The sequence below is a fragment of the Ziziphus jujuba genome, chromosome 7 (genome assembly GCF_031755915.1).
Source record: "Ziziphus jujuba cultivar Dongzao chromosome 7, ASM3175591v1".
Taxonomy (NCBI): domain Eukaryota; kingdom Viridiplantae; phylum Streptophyta; class Magnoliopsida; order Rosales; family Rhamnaceae; genus Ziziphus; species Ziziphus jujuba.
Window position 1 is genome coordinate 14,316,520 of NC_083385.1, and position 24,809 is coordinate 14,341,328.

Sequence of the window (24,809 nt, forward strand, 5' to 3'; positions counted from 1 at the left end):
AATTGAATTGTTTCAAAATATAAGGGTTAAAATTGATACTACTGAAACTTCAGGACTACAGTTGAAAGAAGTCATAGAAATGTAGATCTACCTTTACTTTTGTCTTTTTCTCCCTCTCTTTTTTCCCTTCACTAGAAGACAACATTCTAACAAAATATACTTGATTGAACCCCTCAAATTCTACTGTTGTTCCAATACTACACACTTGGATACATACATTTTTAAAAATATCACTTGCAAGCTATCACATTTTTATATAAATACAATATACATACATACATACATATATATATATATATATATATGCGAAGATTATGGAGGATTGTTGTATATGCACCACAACACAATAAATCATTACTCAAATGCACCACAACACAAAATCCATTATACAAATGCAAACACAAATTCCCTATAGAGAAAATCTTCACGGAATAAAAATAACCAGCACAAGATGAAACAAGAATTTACATCTCAAAAATCACACAACATTTACATATTACTACAAATCAGAACCTATAACAACCAATTATCTTTTTCTTTTTGACTTCCGGTGTGCTGTGTTGCAGCGGAAGGAAACAGATCTAATTAATATGGTGATTTTCACAACTTACTATATGCTAGCAAAACCAAAAGAAACTCGAAAGAGAACGAACAAAACTACTCCTTGTCTATTTCAAATCCAGGCAAGGGACTATAGGTACACTGGACGAACAGCCAGAATTCTTCAACTTCTGCTTTGACATTGTCTATTTTCATGGAACTTCAAAACCTAGTTTGGCACACACCATAATGATCACTACCCCTGAATGGTGTTCTTGAATATCTTTTTCTTTTGACTGCAAATTAACACATCCATTAGTTCCAAGTCATAGTAAGAAAAAATGAGAAACATGAGCAAGAAAGCGCAAACTATTTAACCGAGCAATATAAAAAGTACTCTCTACATTCAAGACTTTGTCCCACTACTCACATTGATGAAATTTAAATTAAGACAATCCTAAAAACATAAGATATATCAGGCACAATCTATATCAATTTTATGAATGGAAATGGAATAAAGGAATATGTATAGATGCAAAATGATGTTCTTGAATATCTTTTTCTTTTGACTGCAAATTAATACATCCATTAGTTCCAATTGATAGTAAGAAAAAATGAGAAACATGAGCAAGAAAGCACAATCTATTTAACCGAGCAATATAAAAAGTGATCTCCACATTCAAGACTTTGTCCCACAGCTCATATTGATGAAATTCCAATTAAGACAATCCTAAAAGCATAAGATATATCAGGCACATCTGGTAGATTACTAATGATTCAGGCAAACAAGGAACTAAAAACCAAAGGTTCAACCAACCCCATGATCACAACAAGGTTATTTATTTCTTATAGTATGTCAAGGCCAAGGTAAAATTAGTTTACCCACTTTAGTATCCTATGCCACAATCCATTTATTCCTTTCTAGTGATACTAGCAAAGAAGCATTTTGAACGGAATGCATACAGAGTCATTTATAGGCAGGTTAAAACAAAATAACCAAATATGATATTTATATTAAAAAATAAAAAAAGGGCCCCGGTTACCTTACTTTACTCAGTAACTTCTCCAACATTTCCCAGGTGCACTTCTTGTATCTTTTCCTGTGCCTCAGGGCCCAAGGGTGCAGCACTTTTTTGTACATTTGCACAATTTAAATGACCACTTTCTCCATCAGGATGGATACCCTGGTCTAATTCCATAACAAAATTCTTCACTGCTAATTCGTCTTGATCGGTGCCATGGTAAGTTTCAACTTTTTCACATGTCACTTCCGAAACCTTAATGATTTTATCTACTACTAACACAGTAGTCTCTTCAGCACCTAAATGAGTTTGATCAGATGATTTTGATGCCTGCTGCAGGACAGCACTGAACAGAAAAATCAAAAAAAAAAAAAAAAAAAAAGTTTAGGACCAGATGATCTAAACAACTCAAGCAAGTGGACCGAGACATGGGTACAATTACTATTTACATAATTAAAGAATCTAAGTTCAGATTGCAATATGTATACCGGTGACTAACGGCTTGTTCTGATGCATTAACATCATCATCATGTTGTTGCTTTCTTTTCTTGATGTTTTGCCTTTGACCTTGTGGTGGATCAGAATATCTGTTGGAAGGTTTGTCTGCTCTTCTTTTCCTTCCAGCCTGAAATCCTTGCTCAGGAGCATCCTTTTCATTTGCAGCTTCATTAATTTCATCACCAACTCCTTTGGCAACCTTACCTGAAGTGGGGACTTCGACTATTACTTTTGGTTCTTCAAAAGCAGATCCTGGTGGTCTTCTCCTGCTAACCATTCTGGGTGACTTGTTACCCATGTACTTCTGCCTGTCATGTTTTCCTGACTGATCTAATTGCCTGGCTACCCTCAAGCTTGCATCTTCATGGTGAGATATCTGAGAACAATCTTCATACTTCAACGGAAGCTTCTCAGAAGACTGTCCAAAAATCAAATCAGAACAACGTTTGATCCATGAGAAACGTGCAGAGCTAGGAGAGGAACCCCCATTTACTTCTAGCATAGATGCAGAATCAGACTTATTCATGTTGTTGATACCATTATTTTCATTATGTAATTTGAAATCAGCATCTTGTATACGTGTTGGCTGCTTCAATCTTTTTTTTCTGGTAACTTCGTGATGACTAGGCGTTGAATTAGATTGATGTATCTCAGCAACAGCCTTACTATCTAAAGCCAATTTCACATTCTCCAATTTATTTAGGTACTCTATTTGTGCAAGAATCTCTTCTCTGTCCCCATGCAATAACTCCCTTTGTTTTTTCAACTTCTCTCTTTGAACCTTAAGTTCCTCAATAGCATTATTCAGCTCAGCCCATTCCTGATTCCTTTGCTCACGGTCCAAATTTATCTCTATTCTCTCAGTTTCAAGCCTTTTCATTTCTGAAGCAACCTGCTCCGACTCCTTTGCCACTTTTTCCTTGAGAGAGCTAATATTTTGAAGTTCATTTTTCTTTTCCTGCTCAAAAGCCATCTCTTTTTCCCTCCATGAACTTTCTAATTCTTCATGTTTTTTATCAATACAGCTCTCCAACTCCCTCCTCCGCATCTCAATGTCTAGTAAGAAATCTGCACGTTCTTGCTGCATCTTGTTGAACCATTCAGAACGCTCATGCGCCATCTTATTCATGAAATCCTCCCGCTCACGACAAAGTGACTCAACATCACGTTTATACTGGTCTCGCATATCATCCTTCTCTTGCCTTAAACTATCATGCTCATCCTTGATGAATTTGGTGAAGGCCAATCTCTCATCTGCTACTCGCTCAGCTTCCTTCCGTAGCTCCTCTCTCTTTTCATCAATCCCTTCCCATTCCAATTCAAACTTTGCCTTCTCTGCAGCAAGTATAGCTGCCTCATCCATTAGCTGTAGCTTCTGAGCCCTGACAGAATCTATCTCTTCCTTTAGTTTTGTCTCCAGAATTGAAAGCTCACTTTTTTCTGTTTTCAAAACCTCAAACTTCTCCTTGGCACAATCGAGTTGTTGTCTTTTGTCTTCAAGTGAATTTAATGAACTGTCAAGTTCCAACTTCATTTTGATTATCTCTTCTTTTTCTCTTTGCAAAAGAATTTTATTCAACTCAAACTCCTTTTCAGCAGTTCTCAGACTTTTTTCTTTCTCATCAATAAGATTTGACATCTCAGCCACATCTTTCTCCTTAGCCATCAGTGCCCTTGACTGAACTTCCAAATCATGTTCCCTTTCCTGCAGTAGATCCTCCTTTTGTCTAAGATCCACCTCCCTTAACTCCCAAGCCCGTCTCTTAGCCTCAAGTTCATCCTCAACTGACTTGCGCATCATTTCCAACTCAGCATCAAATGCATACTTCCTTGTTCTGACTTCAATTTCATGATTTGAAACCGCTTTTTGAATCTCATTCTGCATAATCCACCAAATCAAATTGTTGAAGATTGTGTTCCTAATAAATTGTATTATTATTACCATAAATATTTGAGAGTACATTTCATACTCCAACCAAATCTTAGGAAGATTCTCGGGAATTTAATTTGTAATTAGTATTGGTTTTCTTTTCTGTAAATGTTTAGCTGCGTATATATTTGTATATTTGTTCATTAGTTAATTAAGAGAAAATAAGTGGAAGTTTTTCCCAATTTTATTTTCTTCATATGTGTATATATATATATAGACAGAGAGAGAGAGAGTAAAGAAACCGACTATACAAGTAAGTATTAAAATTCTGCCTACCCTTATAATGGCAGTAGACTTAACTTATAGTTGATGACAAAATAACAAGAAGATAATATACTTACAGACTCTTTGCTTTCAAGGTTCTCCCGTAAAACAACTAGCTGTTGCTCTTTCTCGTTTAATACAGCTTCTCTTTTACTTAAAGCCTGTAAAAAAATCCAAAATAATATTATCTCCATAGAGAATCCAGTAGCAAGTATAGTTAAAATTTGAGAGAAATAAAAAATCAAAAGCATGAACCTCCTCTCTTGTCCGCAACGAAGCCTCTGTCAACTCTAGGTTGGATTTCTCAGCATTGATGGCTCTCCGCTCCATCTCAATGTCTCTTCTAGTGTTCTCCAACTCTTTTTGAAGTTGATTCAGCTCCTGCGATCGACTGAAAATGTAATCCTCCCTCTGATTTAATAAAGCTTTTGCATCAAGTAATCGATCCTGTTCTTGCTGCAAAGCTTTCTGCCTTTCAGATAAAGACTGTCTCTCAAAAATGATCTCCTTCTCTTTTTCATCACAACTAATACATGCACAATAAACAAACAAACATAAATAATCCTTTCTTTCAAACCCAGACTTCATGAGGCAACTTTTGACCAAAATTAAGGAATTGTTAGTTTTTGACAGCTCATAAATCATAGAGCTATTAGCATACAGAAATGTGTTGTGTCACCGAAATTGTTGTAAAAATTAATGGTTACTAATGAGTAACACATACGTCACTAGCAGTTACAAACAATAACTTCATCAAAAGTTCCAAGGGTGAAGCACATGGAATTTCACGGCACAAGATGCTTTAATAATATTTTACTCCATTGTATGAAGTCATGTTGACATGAGGCCCAAGGACAACCTAAAGTAAACAAGCAACTTGAAAAAGAAAGAGAAAGTAACCCAGAGTCCAGCAATAAATAGAGATGAGATAAGTTGAATACATACTCAGACTTGGAAGTTTCAATACGCCTCCTAAGATCATCTTCACGGGCTTCAACTTCGTGCAACTTTCTTTCTGCAACATGGCGAAATCGGTTCGCTTCAATTTGCATAGATTCTGCAGCATGCAGCTTTACCTCAGCGTCAGTAAATTTTTTTTGAGCCCCCTCCATCATACTGCATGCTTCAGCCAACTTGCACTCAGCTGCAACCTTCGTTTCAGCACATTCAGCACGCATTTCATGCAATGCCTTCTCAAGCTACAGTGATCCATAATTTAAGGGGGCAAAAGAAAAAAAAAAAGGAATTATATTATAGTAGAATTTTCATATACAAGGGAAGGCAACTTTAAATAAGAAAGGACCCTTACGCTTGCTATACATTCTTCTTTCACTCCTATCACCTTCTTCAGACCCTCTTCTTTTTTCCTTGCTTCAGCTAAAGAAGTTAAGTGTGCAGCTTGATCACGCTTGCTCAGAATTTCAACCGTTTCAGAAGAGGCTTTGATTTGCTCATACTTGGAAGTCAACTCCTTCCTTTCCATTAACAGAAGCCCCATTTGGTGTTGGTGCTCAAAAATCTACATTAAGCTACCACAGTAAGACAATATAAAAAGAAAAAAGGATGGAAATTGCTCAAGTAAAACAAAAAAATTACCAAAATAGTTAGCGTCAAGTTCTATGTAAAAATATAACAAAGTTGGCGTCAAATTCTATGTTTATATATTGTCAAATTCCTCAAAAGCACACTAGGTTATAACTACTACGCTGAACAATCAGTTATCTAGGTTCTAGCCATGCACCAATGTTGCTTCCAAAGATTTTTTTTTTCTCGCCAAAGAATGGAAGGAGACAAACCAAGAAACCCACATATATAAATATATATATATATATATATATATATATATATATAGGGAGAGAGAGAGAGAGAGAGAGAGAGACGTTCGGCTTACGGAAATCCAACTGAACCGGCCAAACAGTACACATTGAAATTTAAATCAGCACACCACTCCGGTTTTCCAAACCAAAATTCAAAATTCAGAATTTAAATATCGAACCGAATTCATAATATGAACTACATTCTTCCAAAACCACCAAAAGAAACGAAATTCACTTCAAAAACCACACACAACAATCAATTTTCATTAAGCGAAAACAAATCTCAAAGATACACAAGAAAAAAAATTACGAAACAGAATACAAAAACTTAAAATAAATAATAATATTAAAAAAAAAAAAGATTGTAAACATTAAAGAACCTCAGCTTCAAGCTTAGCAATATAGCCAATGAGCGCAGCCTTGTCCCTCCGTTTAATCGATTCCTCATCGAAGCCTGCTTCTTTAAGACGCTTCCAGATGGTTTCGTCAGTGAGAGGGCTTTGCAAAATCCTAGCACCAGGTGTTAGAGACAGTGCTCTGCCCGATCTCGGAGTCATGACCGGTCCTCCAGTCTGCGGACTCGCCATGTATCGGCGTTCGATCAACCACCCACCCCCGCCGAAAAACCCTAGATTCTCTCTCGCTGCTCTGCCTTTATCTTTTCGATTCTTTGATTCGAAATTTTCCCATCGTAAATCTTTTTCTTTTTTTTTTTCTTTTGCTTTTTTTCTGGCTTTCTTTCGCTTTTTCTTTTCTCTCTCTCTACAACGAGTGTGCTTTCTCGGAGCTTGCTTTACTATGTGGACTGTGGGCTGGGGCTCTCAGTCTTGAATTTTTCACATACGACAAGGCGGTTTCCTATTTACCATCCAGGTTGGTTTTTGATGAAGACAAGGACAACGACGTCGTATACCAACGGTTGTAACTTTAAATGCATTAAAAAATTTGGTTTAAACTGCGATTCTTGAATTTAAAAATTAATTTTTTATACAAATTTAAAATTTTCTTGCGGTCTATGAGTTGTTTTAAGAAATTCTCAAAGCACAAAGCAGATCCCACTCTTCTAGTGGAAGCTAAAAGTAACGAGAGTCAACCGTCCACGTCATCTTAACGAAAAAATCTCCTTATCATTTTTTTTTTCTTTGTTTAACGTAAATGTTAATATCTTTGATTTTTTTTTTCTAAAAAAAAAAAAAAAAAAAAAACCACGTTAATGACAGCTTTGCTTGTTTCAATATAATAATAATAACAACTTTGCTTCTTTTTTTTTTTCTTTTTTCTTTTTTTTTTTTTTTTTTTTTTATTTTATAGGCTCGAACTCATCTCATACATGACCTCTAAAAACAATTTTGCTTTGGATGGTTACTTTTAACCTTTCTACACATATATATATATGTATGTATGTATGTATGTATGTATTATATTTTTTAAATTTCATAAATAAATTTGGACGCTCTTAAAATTTTCATAAAAGTTAAAACATTTTGTTTGATGAATGGATTCCAAATTTCCAATAAAGAGGAAAAATAATATTAAGAAATAGAACTCTTACATATTTTCATATAGAATAAAAAAATTTATTCTCATTATTATAATATATTTCTTAATTATTTTCCAATGTCATTTCAGTGAGAAAATAAAATTTAAAATCATCTAAATTTTTTTCCTTTTTAATCAAGGATACGAATTACTCCAAATATAATTAGATTTCTATAAATTTGTATGTCATTTTCATTTAAATGTTAGTTTTTTCCCTGCAACTTTCTTCTTACCAAACGATGCAAAATTAAATTTTTTCCTACTTTGCCTGTATTTCCTCGTTAAAAATGCAAATCATGGATATGAAAAAACAAATAAATCTCCTTGCATTTATTTTTATTAAAAAAATTTAAGAGAAATTTTAGTTATACCGGCAAATGAACCCTATACAGTTTTATTATAAATTTATATTTTTATTTTTATTTAAAATTATTATTAAAGATTAAACATATTTGTGTTCAAAAATACATAATTAAACATCTTAAGTATATTTAGAAATATGCAATAGAATATTTTTTAGATATTAATATCTTAAATATATTTAGAAGTATGCTCAGAAACATATAATTGAGTATCTTAAATGCATTTAGAAGTGCATAACAGAATATTTTTGGAGATGTTTATAATTTTAAAACCGAATATTCTAACAAAATACATTTTTCCATCACCTAAAATATTATAATCATAAATAAAAATTTGTGAAATTTTCATGATTATCATTTCATCCAAAAATATTATAAAAAGTTTTAATACAGTAATATTTGATTTGTAAGTGATTTATGAATAAAAAAATATTTTTTTCACTTAATAAAAACTTTATAAATTATGAATATTTTAACTATTAGAAATATTATATAGTTTTTTTTATATATTTAAATAATAGTATATAAAAAACGATACTATACAAATTTTTTTTTGAAATTGTGAAAAAAAAAAAACTTCTCAAAATTTAAATATCTTCACTTCCTTACTTCTTTTAATACAAAAACAGAAGTTGCGATTTTGTTCGACGTCTTTTATTCTATGGTTGAGATGCTTCTGAGCGGTTTGTATTATACAGTTTATCGATTGAAAAGTTTTCTCATATAAAAAAATATATATATTGAAAAGTTAACATAACAATAATTACTGTAGTAAAAAAGAAAGAAAGAAAAAGAATAATTAGTTAATTACTCACTAACTTTTCTGTTTGGGCCTAAATTTCCAACATCGCCGTGCAATTATTATTCCCTAAGTCAAAACTAGTCATAAATTAGCTGCCTGGTTACCATCAAGTTAGAAAGAAATTCTAAAAAGTATAATCATTAGAAAGGTTCAATAATAATAATAATAATAATAGTAATTATTGAAAAAGGTACATGTAATTTTGTATGCTTTTTTATGTTAATTATTTTTATCGAATTTTCGAGATAATTATTAAAAAAAAATTAATATCGGATAAGTTCATATTCTAGTTAGCCAACTTGATTAACAGCAGAAAATGAACAAATGCTGGAAACTTATTGGTAATGTCTACTAGAAGAGATCAATATTCCGCAAAAACAATATGCCCAAAACTTTACGAACACATTTAACTAGTTAATGGATAGGTAATGCTTTTTGTGCAAAAGCCAAGGCTTATCTTCTACTACTATTGTTTTTTCACATATCCAAATTGGTTCAAAACATTTCACAACACCAAAATATATGCACCACAAAAACACCCAAAACGCACATTTAATTAAGCTAAACCATCCATAATCTCATCTCAAAATTATGATTAGCATCAAATGTACCATTTTACTTCTCACCAGAACCCAATGTCATTGTTCTTCTTTTTTTTATTTTCTTCAATTCGTTCACCAAATTTTCTTGTTGCAATCAATCCGCCCATGATTCTCCACGGCCTCTAACACCAGCTTTGTTCATACTCTCAAGCTAATACCGGCAAAGATCTAAATTCATCATCCGATATGAAATATGGCCATTAATAGGTCTGTTCAAAAATCCGACAATCCGATCCGATCAAACCCATTAATTAAAGAATCAATAAAATTTGAACAGGTCTCGGGTTGATTTTTTAACCCGAATTCATCGGATCGGGTTTTGGATTATAAATTAAAAATCCGACTTCACCCAACTTGATCCGAGCTTTGTACTGACACAAACTGAGACTTAAGAAACCAGCTCTTTCATTAACTCACAACTACCTCCGCCTAAGCCATTCTTCTGTTTTTTTGTAAATGCCCGCATTAATTCAACAAAAAAATCCCAACCCCCATGAATGAATTTCAACAGTAAACGCTCACGAAAAACAAATACAAAGACAAAAATTACATTAATTAGGCCCCCAAAAATAATATATAATATCATTATTTATTTATTTATTAAAAAAAAACACATGAGATTAATGGAAACTGAAAGTGCTGAAAAAAAAAAAAAGAATCGAAAAGAAAAGAAAAGTTAGTGACATTTGAGAAAGTGAAAGAGGAGCTGACGATGTCAAGGCTGAGAGTTTGCTTCGCCACAGGTTGAGGGAGGCAGCACAGTACAATTCTCTTGAACTAGCGTATAGTAAAAACATAAAAAAAAAAAGTAATTAATATTGGACTTCCAATTTTGATGAGCTTTTGTATTATGGGTTGGTGAGTTTAAAAAAAAAGTTTCTCATGTGTTTTAAAATTAAAGGGACCTTAATTTTGCTTCTCTAGACAATGTCTCCGGTTCGATAATCTAATCCAATTCAACTTGATTATTATTGCATTGATTAGATTGGGTTATTATAAACTATCGGGTTGATTCGGATAAAAACCTGATCAACTCAATTTGGTCCAGTCGATTATTATTTTCTTTCAATCCGATATGATCCAATCTGTATACACTCCTAACCCTTAATGGCTTTGAATATTGTATCGGACCAACTACAGGTTCACTAATAGTTCTACCATTGCAGATATAATAGGTAAAATTAAAAACTAAGTAAATAGTACTACTGAATATACAATATAATTATAAAAGAAAGAAATTTGTTTCTTTTTTTATTTTTGTTTTTGTTTGGTTATAATTTATACATTATCGTTTTATTGAAAATTGAGCAGAGATAATGCTTGGATTACCAATTACAATTCATTTCTCCACCAAAACGAAACCAGATGGGACACTTATAATAGGTTACAACCATGCTTCAGCATGTTGAATCAAATTGGTTTGGTTTGCTTATTAAAAAGGATTTGCCAAGACATTTCAATGGCATAGCTGAGCTCTCTACGTAATCTTTATTCATTGTTTTTGTCGGCACCAGCAACTATGCCTACAATTATCTTCAATCCAATGATTGCAACACTAATCAAAAATAAAATCGAAGATAATTTCGCAAATCGTCTCCTTACAGAATTAGAAAAACGTATAATTGAATCAATGACCAGGGAGTTCATTATTATTATTATTATTATTATTATTATTATTATTATTATTACTTTTCTAAATAAAGAAAGATTCACATTTACTAGAATTGTTACTTTTATTTGAGAAAACTAGTAAAACTACATTCACAAACTTTCATCAAGACATTTCTAAACAATACAGGATTTGTACAAATTGGAAGCCAGGAAATTGATGGTGTTTGAAATTGGTCCTTGGGGATGTTATCCAGCTATACTGAAAAGTCACAAACCACAAACAAAATGCGTCGACGACATTAATCAAATGGTATTTATTTATAATTGCAAGCTCTAAAATATGGTTCAATACAAAGAGATGCGGTCATTATCATGGCAAAACTTTATAGTCTCATCGTTGATATGGAGGAAAGACCTTCATCATAATGGTAAAATTTGTGTGCTGTGAATGCCTTCTGTTATTAAAAGGTGTGGTGTTTGTGTGCGTGTGCGTGTGCGTGTTTGTTTGTTTTGAAGAGTAGGGTGTTTAAATGTGGGATTATATATATATATATATATGCAGGGTTTAGCCAAATCAGAGAAGCTTGTTGTAAGGTTGGACATAATGGAACAGGAAGGTGCATCCCAGATGAATATGCCCGGAATAAGAATAGGAGTGTATTCTGGGATGGTTTTCATTTAGCTCCAGCAGCAAACAGTGTGATTGCAACTAAATGTTTCAATGGTTCTGGTGTCTGCACTGCGAACATCTATATGACTCCATTCTCAGTGCAACCTGATAGACGGCCGAGTTTCATTATTGCTTGTATCATCTATAGCTTGGTTTTCTTCCATTTATGAGATTTAGGCATTCTTTATGTACAAACAATTTTAGAGCTTATTATTTTTAACTAGCTTAGTAGCTCACAGGCTATAAACAGTATGTACACAAAAAGAGATTAGTTTCAGTCAAAGAAGAACAAGTTTTTCTTCTTTGGGACAAAACAATAGCGATCATGGTAAGATGAGCACAATAAAACAATTGGATGAAAATGGAAAGCTTAATGCATCATTTATTACATGTCCATCAAATTCTGTTGTTATCCATGTAGGCCTTGGTTTCACTCCGAAATCATTCCAGCACTGCGCTTGGAATGAGGAATAATTATAATCATATGTTGGAAACATGCTCGCATTCTGGGCTATTAGGCATCGGCATAACCATCACAGTACAAGCCTATACAACAGATAGGGAAACAATTACATAGAACATTAAAACTAGGAAGAAAAGCTTATTTTTCTCCAGTAGAACATTATTTATGAGCTTTTTTTGTTTTTTCTTTTTTTTTTTTTTTATCAATCATAACTTCAATTTGAAAATAAATTAATAAGCAGTACTGTAAAACTTATAAACCTGCCAGCTTCAACCATCCATGCCATGAGAATCATCGTCCAGTTTAAAGCACTTAGTTTTGTTATGGTATACTTGGTAGTATATGCTTACACCTTCCAATATCCTATCCAGAATGCTAATTCCAACAGGACCACCATCAAACTTTCGGCAAACCTACAAGAAAATAAATTAAAAAAAAAAAAAAAAAAAAAAAAAAAGAACTCTAAACCCATGAATTCAAACCCGTACACCCTGGAATGGAAAAACCTGTAGGACATGGTGCTTTCAGCTCATAACAGATGATATTGATGGTTAACAATAGGCCTGGAAGTAGAATTACTAGTAAACGCTAGGGATACAAAATTCAACCATAAATAATGTGCCTTTATGATGTTTGAAATTTTTAAATGAATCAAATCCAAACGTTCTCTAATTGGGTGTCCAGGCAATGGCTTTAAGAAGTTTGCAGCATATGGGTAGTTCACCTTGACAAATAACTATAAGCAGGGTCTACCCAGTCTGAGATCTTTTTTAACCTCTTTAATGGCCTGTTATTTGCCCAAAATAACACAGATAAGCAGGGTACAACCTCATTGTATAAAGAACAAGAACATATATAATCATTTACCATTAGGTAAAGTAGCATTACGAATTACATTTTCCTTTTTTATTTTCCCTCACCGGCATAAAATCCATTTGAGACCAGATCAGAGAATGTTTCAGGTGGCACAATATCCTCGAATTGAAGAATTGGCGGGGAAGCAGCAAGTGCTCCAATTGCAATGTGACGATACTTGAGCCTCATCCATGCAACCCACACTGTTTTTAAACATAGAGAGAACGAGCAAAATAGGACAATTTTTTTTATTAAGTACCATATAAAAATTAAAAAAAAAAAAAGCAAACATTTTTGCATCAAATTGAAATTGTAAATTATTTGATATAAAAAGGAGGGCAAAAAAAGACGTGAAAGCCTTACTTCGATCATATGATCCACAGAACAAAACGGCAGGGCAGCCCTTGGCCGACTGACTCCGCTTCAGCTCAGTAATCAATTCGGCATAATCGGCAAGTGCTTGCTCAGCTGTTAGATTTACGACAATGTACTTGCATTCCTATATGCCTCCTCTTCACTCCCCTACGGCATCAACTTTCCATAGTATCTATGCTGTCAATCCAAGTTTAGACAAGACATATTCAATTTTATTTTATTCCTTTTCTGCAATTTTCTAGGGAAACAAACAGAGTAAAGAAAAAGCAGAAGAAAAAAAACAGGCTTTACTTCAGCATAAAAATCCAAGGCACCGAACCGACGCGCGATTTCCCAAACGAAGCCGGTGCTTTTGGCGAACGGGCTTTTATACGATGTTTTTGACACACACAACAAAATAGTTGCTTGGTTTCATTTGTCTTTGGTGATCCGCTGGTTGCAGGACTACACACTGGCGGAACAAAAAATAAACTAGCTGGGATTATTTGGCACGTGATTTAATTCCACGTGGTTTTGGGTTGAAGCTACTATGGACTAGTGTAGAGACTGACAGCCCATATAATAAAAAACACAGTAGCCCAATCAGATCGGGCCTCCTGAAACACTTGAAGTTTTCTTGATCCAAAATCTGATTCAATGGCAAGAATTTTCCACTTCTATAATCATTTGTTTTGGATAAGTTACATCAAATATTTTTTCTATCAAAAGAATTTTTTAATTTGCTCTTCACTTTTTTGACAATTTATTTTTCTTACTTTTATAAATTTTTAACTCTATTGTACTATTTTTTTAATTTCCTTTTTTTTCTTTTTTTGGTAATAATTGATTGCATAAGTAATTAAAATACAAGAAAAAACACCACTCGCAAAAATTTTTTGTGTCGGAGTGACTGGCAGGTTCACTAATGGTTTTACCATCGCAGATTTAATAGGTAAAGATTAAAAGCAAAGTAAATTGCTACTGAATATTAGATTTGCCAACAAATTTCAATGGCATTGCTGAGCTCTCTACGTACTAGTCCAAATCTTCATTCATTGTTTTTGTCGGCAGCAGCGACTATGCCTACAATTATTTTCAATCCAGTAAATAATTACAACACTAGTCAAATATATAATCAAGATGAATTCGCCAATCGTCTCCTTACAGAATTGGAAAAAACAACTAAAGCCAGTATTTGAATCTATGATGGTGTTTGAAATTGGTCCTCTGGGTTGTCATCCTGCTATACTGAAAATTTATAAGCTACAAACAAAATGCGCCAACGAAATTAATCAAATGGTACCATTTATAATCGCAAGCTCAATAACATGGTCAGAAAATTAAGATCAATGCAACGAGATACGACCATTGTCATAGAAAAAGTTTACAGTCTCATCGTTGATATGTGTGCCATGGATGCATTTTGTTTGTATCCGCGATAGCTTGGTTATCTTCCATGTAGGAGGTTTAGGCATCTTTATGTACAAACAGTTTTATTGAGTTTATATTTTAACTATAGTAGCTCAGAAGCCATCAACAGTCTGTACAGTGAAAAGAGATTAGTTTCCATCAGGTATGCATAGAACAAGTTCTCTTGCCTCCATGCATTTTCCAGCATAAACACAACCTAATGTTTTCTTTTCTATTTCAACAATGTCAAGCCATTGACATGAGCACACACAACCCAAAAAGGAAACTTATTTGGTGGATGCTAGCAGAGGAAAGGATTCCCACCAAGAGAGAATTTGTCTCAAACCTCTACATTACAAAACTTCCTCTCTTTTCTCGATGGTAGTTCTTGATCCAGCTTTCTATCAGCTTGATTTCAGTTGCTCTCTGCTCTTCCAACCATTTTGGATCCTCCTTGGTTGAAGCACGCAAATCTATGTGATGGGCTCCTGATAAAGAAAGAGACGGAAAAAAAAAAAAAAATGCTAATTAGAAATTACAATATCAGGTAAGGCCTAGCTGGATCTCTACTCATTCCCACTCTTTACTTTTCAATTTGGGAATTTACTTCTCAACTTGGGATCTTTCTTTCATAAGTAGCTATTTTCCATTTCTGATATTTTGAGTTTAATTTTTCTATTTCAGAAGCTATTAAATTTATATCTTTTTCTTTCTAGTGGCTCTCTTTCTTTTTTCAATACATCCTATGTTCTAGGGGTAATTTCCTCCTTAAGTAATAATCGTTTGATTATAATGAAACAAACTCTTTCTGATACAAAGAAATAAGGGAAAAAAAAAAAAAATGTAAAAGATTCAGTTGAATAAGTAAAGCATAAATGACTTCATAAAAAATAAAAAGATAAAAGTAGAACATAAATAAGAAAGATAGAGACAAATGCATTAACAGGCACATAAGTTGTTAGCATAAGATGAGAAGATGAACGACAAGCAGTTAAGGCTTTGACTGTATGCATCTGAGCTAATACCACATCGGTATCATTGGAGGCATAACTAAAAATGATTGTAAGACTAGAATGTATGAAATGTTAGGATGGTTATGGAACAGCTATATGTAGTCCCGTACTAAGCATCAAAGATAAATACTCCCAGCAGGACAAAATCATATAAAAAAGTGAGAAAACTATGCTGCGTTGATGAAATAAATCACATCTCTAAACCTGAAGGTAGGTGATCATAAAATGGACAAGGGATTCCAAAATGTTTTTATTTCAATACAGGATTTTAATCTACCAACTAAATAGTTACATAGTAGTGCAAGTTAAAACTTTGCTGATTTTTTCCTTTATTGCTTTGCCGAACATTGCTATAAAAGAAAGAGTCTTGCTATAATGTGTCAAATGTTAATTAGGACATTTAATTTTATTATTTTTTTATTCTAAAAAGTGAACCCTTTAATAGTAGCCATTTGGCATGTAAGTCCCACTGGTAATCATTCACCAGTGGAGACAAATAACAATTTTCTAAAAGAAATCCAACAATCACCAGCAGAAGAAAGAGTGCACCCAAGAAAAAAAAAACAAAAAAAGAAAAGGTTTTTTTAACATGCAACTCGTATAACTAACTTTTTAGAATAAACCATGAATATAAGAAATGCAGTACCTTCTTCAGTAACAAGAGCAACAATACTTTCAGATATATTCTGCAGAACACTGCAATAGGTATCATTTAGATCAGCTTAGAAAAGTAAACCATGATAACTCTATCTATTATATCAGCTTAAATAGAAAAGTCACCTGCCACCACTCCAGGGATCCAATAGGCCATTGGAGAATATTATGTTACTTCCGAACTCTTTTAGAGTCGCCTTAATATCCTAGAAAATAAAAGCCATATGGATCATTGTCTTGTAGAATCTTTTTATATAATAATATCAGGGCAAAGAGCTATGGGCACAAAAAATAACACTATATAAAGAAAGTGTGCATTTATTGTAACTGACAAGGTTAAAGTTATACTGTTTTAGAGGGAAATTCCAAAAATTTGCACCTTGACTTTCTAATTCCAATTTGTGGGCCACTACTTATGAAATTGTACCTGTTATGCAAGAAACTAAAAATTTGAAAAAATAGCTTGTGGGAGGTTAACTATTGCTCTTGCATATCAAGTGGATATGTGACCCAAAGAAAAAAAATCAAGTTGAAACTATAATTTACCATAGTTAAGAGCAATGGTACATTTATTTCAGGTTTAAAACTCCCCAAATTCCACACTAACACAATATGTATATTTTATAGTCAAGTTTCAAAGCTATTTTGATCAGATAAATTGCAAACTAGTAAACATCTTGTTACGTTTATTTAATAAGCTGGTTATGTGCTCTATGTAAATAGTTAAAAAGGAAAACAATAATTCAACTGATTTTTCAGTTTCAGATGTGAAAACACTACATGCTTCGTCACAGTCCTTCATCTATGTCTGATTTGAATATTTATAAATCTTGCAGTTTAATTTATACTAATAAGACTAGGTAATGTAAGTTCAACCTAGCAAAGAAGTATCATTAGTTACCCCTCGACTGTGACAAAATAATAAATAAAAAATAAAGGGAAGAGAACAAGATATGTACAGATGCTAAGCTTTTCTTCTTTGGGCCAAAACAATAGCAATCATGGTAAGGTGAGGACGCTAAAACAATTGGATGAAAATAGAATTGATGAATAAATAATGCACCGTTATCTTACATGTCCGCCAAATTCTGTTGTTATCCATGTAGGCCTTGGTTTCACTTTGAAATCATTCCAGCACTGCTCTTGGAATGAGGTATAATTATAATCATATGCTGGAAACATGCTTCCATCTTGGCTACTAGACATTGGCATAACCATCTCAGTGCAAGCCTGTATAACATAAAGAAAACAAGGGAAACAATTACTAAAACTTTAAAACTCAGAAGGAAAAGCTTATTTTTCTATAGTAGAACGTTTAACAACCATAACTTCAATTTGAAAATAAATTTATAAACAATACTCTAACACTTGAAAACCTGCCAGTTCCAACCACTCATGCCATGAGGATCATCATCCAGTTCAAAACACTCAGTTTGCCCAGTATAATTGTAGTATACGCTTACACCTTCAAATATTCGCTCCAGAATGCTAGTCCCAACAGGACCACCATCAATCATTCGGCAAACCTTCAAGAAAGTACATGATTTTTTATTTTTAACTCTAAACCCAATGCAAACAAGCTTGCACACCCTAGATTGGAAAAAACCTATAGAACATGGTGCTTTCAACTCATAATAGATGATATTGATGGTTAATAATAGGCTTGAAAGTAGAATTACTGGTAAACACTAGGATACGAAATTCAACCATAAATGATGTGCCTTTATGCAGTTTGAAAATTTTAAATGAATCAAATCCAAACTAACCTCTCTAATTGGGTGTCCAGGCAAAGGCATTAAGAAGTCTGAAGGATATGGGTAGTTCACCATTGCCAAATAACTATAAGCAGACTCTAACCAGTCTCTGAGATCTACTACCCTCTTTAATGGCCTATTATTTGGCTTCTATTAGTCCAAACCCAATATACCACAAATAAGCAGAGTACAACATCATAGTATAGAGAAGAAGAATATCTAGGTAAAGTATCATAAAGAATTACGTTTTCCATTTTTATTTTTTCTTACCGGCATAAGCGGAAAATTTTAGTCAGTTGTAGAAGGCCATCATTATCCTGACCCTGGGATGCCAATGCATCCCAGGAGTCTTTTATAGTGTTGAAGCAGCTGGTACTCTCGCGCTACACATATAGAAAAAAGTGATAGTACTATAACATACACAAAATAACATCCAAACCAACAGTTAAAAAGTTCTAAAAAATTACAAGAAAAGTAAAAAACCTTAAATCCATTTGAGACCAGGTCATAGAATGTTTCAGGTGGCACAATATCCTCGAATTGAAGTATCGGTGCCGAAGAAGCAAGTGCTCCAATTGCAATGTGAGGATACTTAAGCCTCATCCATGCAGCCAACACTGTTTTTACACATAGAGAGAGAATGAGCACAATATGACAATTTTACCGTATAAACAAAAAGCAAACATTTTTGCATCAAATCGAATTGTAATTTATTTGCTATAAAGGGAGGGTGAAAATAGATGTGAAAGCCTTACTTCCACCATATGATCCACCGAACAAAACGACAGGGCAGCCCTCGGCCGATAAATTCCGCTTCAGCTCAGTAATCAATACGGCATAGTCGGCAAGTGCTTGCTCAGCTGTTAGAAACGACAATGTAGTTGCATTCCTATATGCCTCGTCTCTACTCCCGAACGGCATTGACTCGCCATAGTATCTATGCTGTCAATCCAAGTTTAGACCAAACATATTCAATATATATATTTTTTTTTCCCTTTTATGCAATTTTCTAGGTAAACAAACAGAGTAAAGAAAAAGCAAGGAAAAAAAAAAAAAAACACTTTACTTCCGGGAAAAGAACCATAGCGCCGAACCGAGGTGCGATTTCCCAAACGAAGCCGGTGTTCTCGGCGAACCACGCGATGTCACCCTCATTCCCGCAATAGAGGAATATGGGACCCATTCGCTGGGGACCCACCCAATACTCGGTGCTGATAAGGTAACGCTGTCGAAACCTCGGGAGCTCCGAGAAGCTGAAGTGATCAAGACTCTGATCGTAATATCGGGTCTCGTATCGGATTTGAGGTTGTCGGAAGTTGGGTTTGGTTAAGTGAGAGTACTTGCCAAGGAAACGCGGGGCCCATTTGGAAGATGAGGGTAAATTGGACCTTTCTGATGCGTTTGACGTTAGAGCCGAAGTGAATATTATGAGAAGAGACAGGATAACATGGATGGATTTTGGTTTCGCCATTTTTTGTGGCTGTTCTCCGGTGAAGCTTTAGACGAAGTGAAACTGATTATTTTGGACTTTGGGGTAATTGGGATAAATGTGTTCTCGTGCGTTTGAGTGCACCGAAATATCAGTGGTCCCGATAGATCCAAATCTGATCAACGAATAGAAACAAAGGATATCTGGATATGTCCATCTTTACGATGTTTTCTTGCTTACTTTCGTTTGTCTTTGGTGGTCCGCGGACCACATGAGTACGAACTGGCGGAACTAAAAACAAACAAGAACCGGGGACAATTTGGCACGTGATTTAATTCCATGTGGTTTTGGGCCGAAGCTACTATGGACTAGCATGGAGACCAAGGCCCATATAATACAAACACAGAAGCCCAATCAGATCTGGACGTCCTTAAACAGATGAAATTTTCTTGATCCAAATCGGTTTTTTTTTTTTTTTTTTTTTAAAAAAAAAAAGAAAAGAAAACACGAGTAGCCTTCATTAATGGCAAGAATTTTCCACTTCTAGAATCATTTGTTTTGGATAAGTTGCATCAAGTATCTCTTCCATTAAAATAAAATAAAAAGAAGAAGAGGTACATCAATATTTTTATTTGTTCTGTACTTTTTTGACAATTCATTTTTCTTAATTTCATAAAATTTTAACTCTGTTGTACTATTTTTATTTTTTAATTTTTTTAATAATTGATTGCATAAGGAATAAAATACAAGAAAAAACATCAGTCGCACAAAATAAATAAATAAATAAATAAAGGTGGCTTCAAGGATCAAAATTATAGATCAGGGAAAAAAGTGAGAGAGAGAGGAAAAAAAAAATTAATAAAGAATGGTATGGGACCATTGTAATTGTAATGATTGACGCAGGGTGTGCCCCAAATAAGAAGCAGATTGAATAAGGATATTCATGAAACATGCTTTGTAAAGAATATTATTAATAAAAATTTACAAACAAATACATCCCAACAGTTAAGAAAGTGAACAAATAAAAATCCTCTATCTTTTTGGAATGTACTTCCGCATTTGAAAATTATAAGCATCTATTCCCTTGCCCTTCAAAATCTCAAGCGGAAAAGCCAGCGCATGATTGCGGTTTGACTATGTACATATAATGCCTTATCTTTAACCCATTAACATCAATGTCCATTTCATAAACAATAAACCTCCATATTCCTGAAATGTTTTTTTTAGAATTGATAATATTATTGTATCTCAATTATATATACAAAAACAACAATATTATATACAACATGTGTGTACATGACCTACATTATCTTATCTATATTTTTATATATTCTCAATCATAAGGTTGATTATTCAGTCTACTTGTTTCTAGGCCTTCGGATACATATGCTTTCGTGCCCAAAGTATTTGGTACCAATACCAAAGTTAGAGGTAAAGATGTTTATGATCACCTCTCTCTTTCTTGTCCGTTTCAATCATTTTTCTCCATTAAAGGAACCGAATAACTATGTACACACACATAATACTAGAAAACACGGTTTCGAAGATATAGAGAAATCAATTTCAAACACTTGCAGAGAAAAAAGGAAATTAAATAATAAAAAAAGACTGTTCATTTTGAAAGTTGAATAATATTTTATATGTATCTCAATTTTTATTCATCAAATTTTAAGATACAATAATCATGTGGTAGTGTACAAATTAGATGTTAAGGATAAGAGGATAATTGCACTTTGGTACTATCCTCTATAATCATTGAATTTTGTTTGGGAGTTCTAAAATTAATTCGATATCTTATTTTTAAAATATTTACAAATTGATCTAATTTGATTAAAATTGATATAAATAGTCAAATAGGGGTCATGCACAGCCTATGTGACCCCAAATGTGATTTTCTGAATTTATCTTTTATATTTTCCTAAAACTCTTTATTTGAAATTTAAAAAAAAATCCAAAAGCTTGAAAAAAATAATAAATGTTAATAAAAAAAATTTAACAGCTCAAAAAAAATACCAAATGGTAAAAAAATTCTAAAGACACAATAAAAAAAATATATAGTAAAAAAATTTTTAAGAGCCCAACAAAAATATCAAGTGGTTAAAAGAGTTTCAAGACCTTAAAAAAATACTAGATGTTTAAAAAATTTCGAAAGGTAAAAAAAAAAATAATAATAATACTAGATACTTACAAATTCAAAGAATTAGAAAATTATACCAAATATGAAGAAAAAAAAATAGAAAATGTTCAACAAATTTCTAAGAATTCAAAAAAATACTAGATAGTTTAAAAAATTATGAATGCTCAGAAAAATGATTAAATAATAAAAAACAATTTAAAGATCTTGAAAAAAATACCAGACATTCAAAAAAATTTTAGAAGCCTAAATAAAATAGCAAATGATCAAAAAAAAATTTATATTGCAAAAAAAAAAAAAAATCAGATGGCCAAAAAAAATAAAAAAAAAATCAAAGAGCTGAAAACAAAATACGAGATGTTTAAAAAAAATTACAATAGCCGAAAACTCTTGGAAATTTTTTTAACTATCTGTTATTTTTTTGGACGCGCGAAATTTTTTTTTCAGGCCTTTAGAAATTTTGTTAACGTATAGAATTTTAATCATGCTTTTGGATTTTTTTTTTATTTACCATTTAGTTTTTTTTTTTTTTTTTTGAAGCTCAATTTTTTTTGATATGTGGTTATTTTTTTGGGCTTTGGCAATTTTTTTGAAAATTTGATATTTTTTGGGGCACTCTAATTTTTTTTTAACAACCTCATATTTTTTTGGATTTTTGGAATTATTTGAATATCTAATACTTTTATTGGACTCTCAATATTTTTTAAACATTGATATTTTTATCATGCTCTTGAATTTTTATTACCACCTTGTATTTTTTGTGCTCTCAATTTTTTTTTTGAACATTTAATTTTTTTATGCTGTCAAAATTGTTTACCATCTGATATTTTATTGTACTTTCAGAATTTTTTTACCATACTTTTTTTTTTCTTAACTCTTAGAATTTTCTTTTAACATCTTGTATTTTTTGGGCTTTTAGGAATTTTTCAAATATCCGATTTTTTTTTTTCACGTACTCAGAATTTTTTTAACAACCTAGTATTTTTTTGAAACTTTGACATTTTTTTTTGAACATTTAGTATTTTTTATCATGCCCCTGAAATTTTTTTACCATCTATTTTTTTTTTGGATTTTCATATTTTTTTAAATATCTAATATTTATTTGGGCTTTAAAAATTTTATATAGAAAAATTAAAGAAAATTTTGAAAAATAAATTAAAAAATCAAATACAGGGCCGCATTGCCGTATATACATATGTTAATTGAGCACTATTATTTTTAGCAAAAAAACATGAGCATTATGATATCAAATTTGTATTTTCAAAAAAAAAATCTGTTATTTCAATATTAATGTAATGAATGAAAGAAAGAAAGAAAAGTTGCAAAAGCTATATTCAAGTGGAATTAAAAGTAATATGAAGTAATCCGCATGTAGTATGAAATTTGCATGTGCGGGTCCAATCTCACGTGGGCATAGATTGTCAGTATGGTGCTTTGCGTGCCGCCCATTGCCTTTCCAATTGCTATATATTTCATAGCTACAAATCAAAACCCTAGGTTACGGAGAATGATGGGACAAGAAAACGAAAGAAAAATTCTCAACTCAAAATCAGCCAGGTATTGAATTCAATCAATTCGTTGTTATCATCATAAGTACACCGATGCAATATCCTAATCATCAATTTGTCAATTATCTGGCCTTTCTTTCAAGAAATTATGCATATATATATATATATATATATATATATATATATATATATGTATATATGCAACACATATATATTTCAATTGCCACAATCATGAATTTGATTTGTGTATTCATTTTCATTTGGGGTTGAAATTTTAAATTTATCGGAATTGAGAGTTTCTAAAATTGGATAGATGCATGTGACAAAGACTAATCAGAAGTCGATGATGGTACAGTATTTTTAAATATATATGTTCCATTAATTATTCTGATAAAAGAACTTTATCTTTAAACTTTTATATTTTTTAAGCTAGGTATTTTTATCATTTCCATATACAATTATTTCCATATACAATTAAACTAGTTTAATTATGAGTCCGTTATTCGGAGACAATTTAAGAGTGAAACGACTATATTCTTAAACAATAATTTTAATTTAATTGTTTCAATTCTGGAAAAAAAAAAATATATATATATATATATATATATATCCATTTAGGAATTGATATTTATATTTTCAATATTAAAAACTATTATCCAGTGTTTTTGTTCAGTCTCAAATAACAGTTTAACTTCTTAAAATTTGCAGTAGCGAAGTTCAATATATAGAGTATGGATGTAACCAGTTAAAACCCATTCCCGCTATCCATTAAAATTACATTTTTACATCTTAATTTTTTTGTTTGGCCACGCGGATCAATATCCTTCAAGCAATAATAGAATTTTTTTTTTTTTTTGAAAATTGTAAATTATTCCAAAATCTATATTATCTCGCTTTCATTTATAGTATAGGTAGAGATACTTAACCATTAGAACTATCCTCTTTGTTAACCAATAATAGAATTATTATTGGGCAATAATTTTCAGATGTACGCAATCATTCATATACTCTATATATATATATATATTGATATTTTTATTCATTAATTGGATGATTTTTCTGAAAATATATATATATATATATATATGATGGCAAATAATTAATTGTTGGCTCAGCTACCTACTCATCTTTCGTTAATTTGTGGGCAAAACTATAAATTAGTTAGGTAGAAACAATGAGATGACTGTGAGATGATGCTAATTAATTCTTATATAGTTTTATAAATATATATATATATATATATATTTGCAATAATAAAATGAAACTTCTAACACACACTAGAAAATGTCAACTATATAAATGGTCCCAATTAAGTTGATAAGATCTTCTTCTGTCTATAGGGCAAATTAATTTATAGAAAATCTAGATATTGGTCCCTTTAGGTATACAAATTACTTGGAAGAGTAGAGTCAGTCCAGTGGCACAAGGACATTAATATTCGATCTGGTCCAAAAAAGCTTTCTAGGTATGCAGAGAGTCTCTCAAAGCTTTTTAATATATTTTGAGATTCTAAAGTATGTAGGAATATATCGGATGTGAAAAAAGTTGGAAGAGGCCAAAATGGCATCACATGGATGA

General features: G+C 32.3%; 2 protein-coding genes across 2 annotated transcripts; both read right to left on the reverse strand.

Moving 5' to 3' along the window:
- Positions 1 to 322: 322 nt before the first annotated feature.
- LOC107424982 (protein CROWDED NUCLEI 4) lies at positions 323 to 6,881 on the reverse strand. The gene is made up of 8 exons (XM_048478829.2): positions 6,452 to 6,881; positions 5,564 to 5,773; positions 5,200 to 5,453; positions 4,510 to 4,780; positions 4,332 to 4,415; positions 2,051 to 3,939; positions 1,584 to 1,908; positions 323 to 836 (listed from the first exon to the last, which is right to left on the reverse strand). The coding sequence occupies exons 1-7, from the start codon at positions 6,656 to 6,658 to the stop codon at positions 1,590 to 1,592; spliced, it is 3,234 nt and encodes a 1,077-aa protein (XP_048334786.2). The 5' UTR covers positions 6,659 to 6,881; the 3' UTR covers positions 323 to 836; positions 1,584 to 1,589.
- A 7,992-nt stretch (positions 6,882 to 14,873) lies between these two features.
- On the reverse strand, positions 14,874 to 19,728 carry LOC107425039 (uncharacterized). Its single transcript, XM_016034968.4, has 10 exons — positions 19,227 to 19,728; positions 18,916 to 19,102; positions 18,644 to 18,777; positions 18,431 to 18,543; positions 18,173 to 18,296; positions 17,783 to 17,932; positions 17,481 to 17,636; positions 16,533 to 16,612; positions 16,399 to 16,448; positions 14,874 to 15,227 (listed from the first exon to the last, which is right to left on the reverse strand). The coding sequence occupies exons 1-10, from the start codon at positions 19,629 to 19,631 to the stop codon at positions 15,088 to 15,090; spliced, it is 1,539 nt and encodes a 512-aa protein (XP_015890454.1). The 5' UTR covers positions 19,632 to 19,728; the 3' UTR covers positions 14,874 to 15,087.
- Positions 19,729 to 24,809: the final 5,081 nt, after the last annotated feature.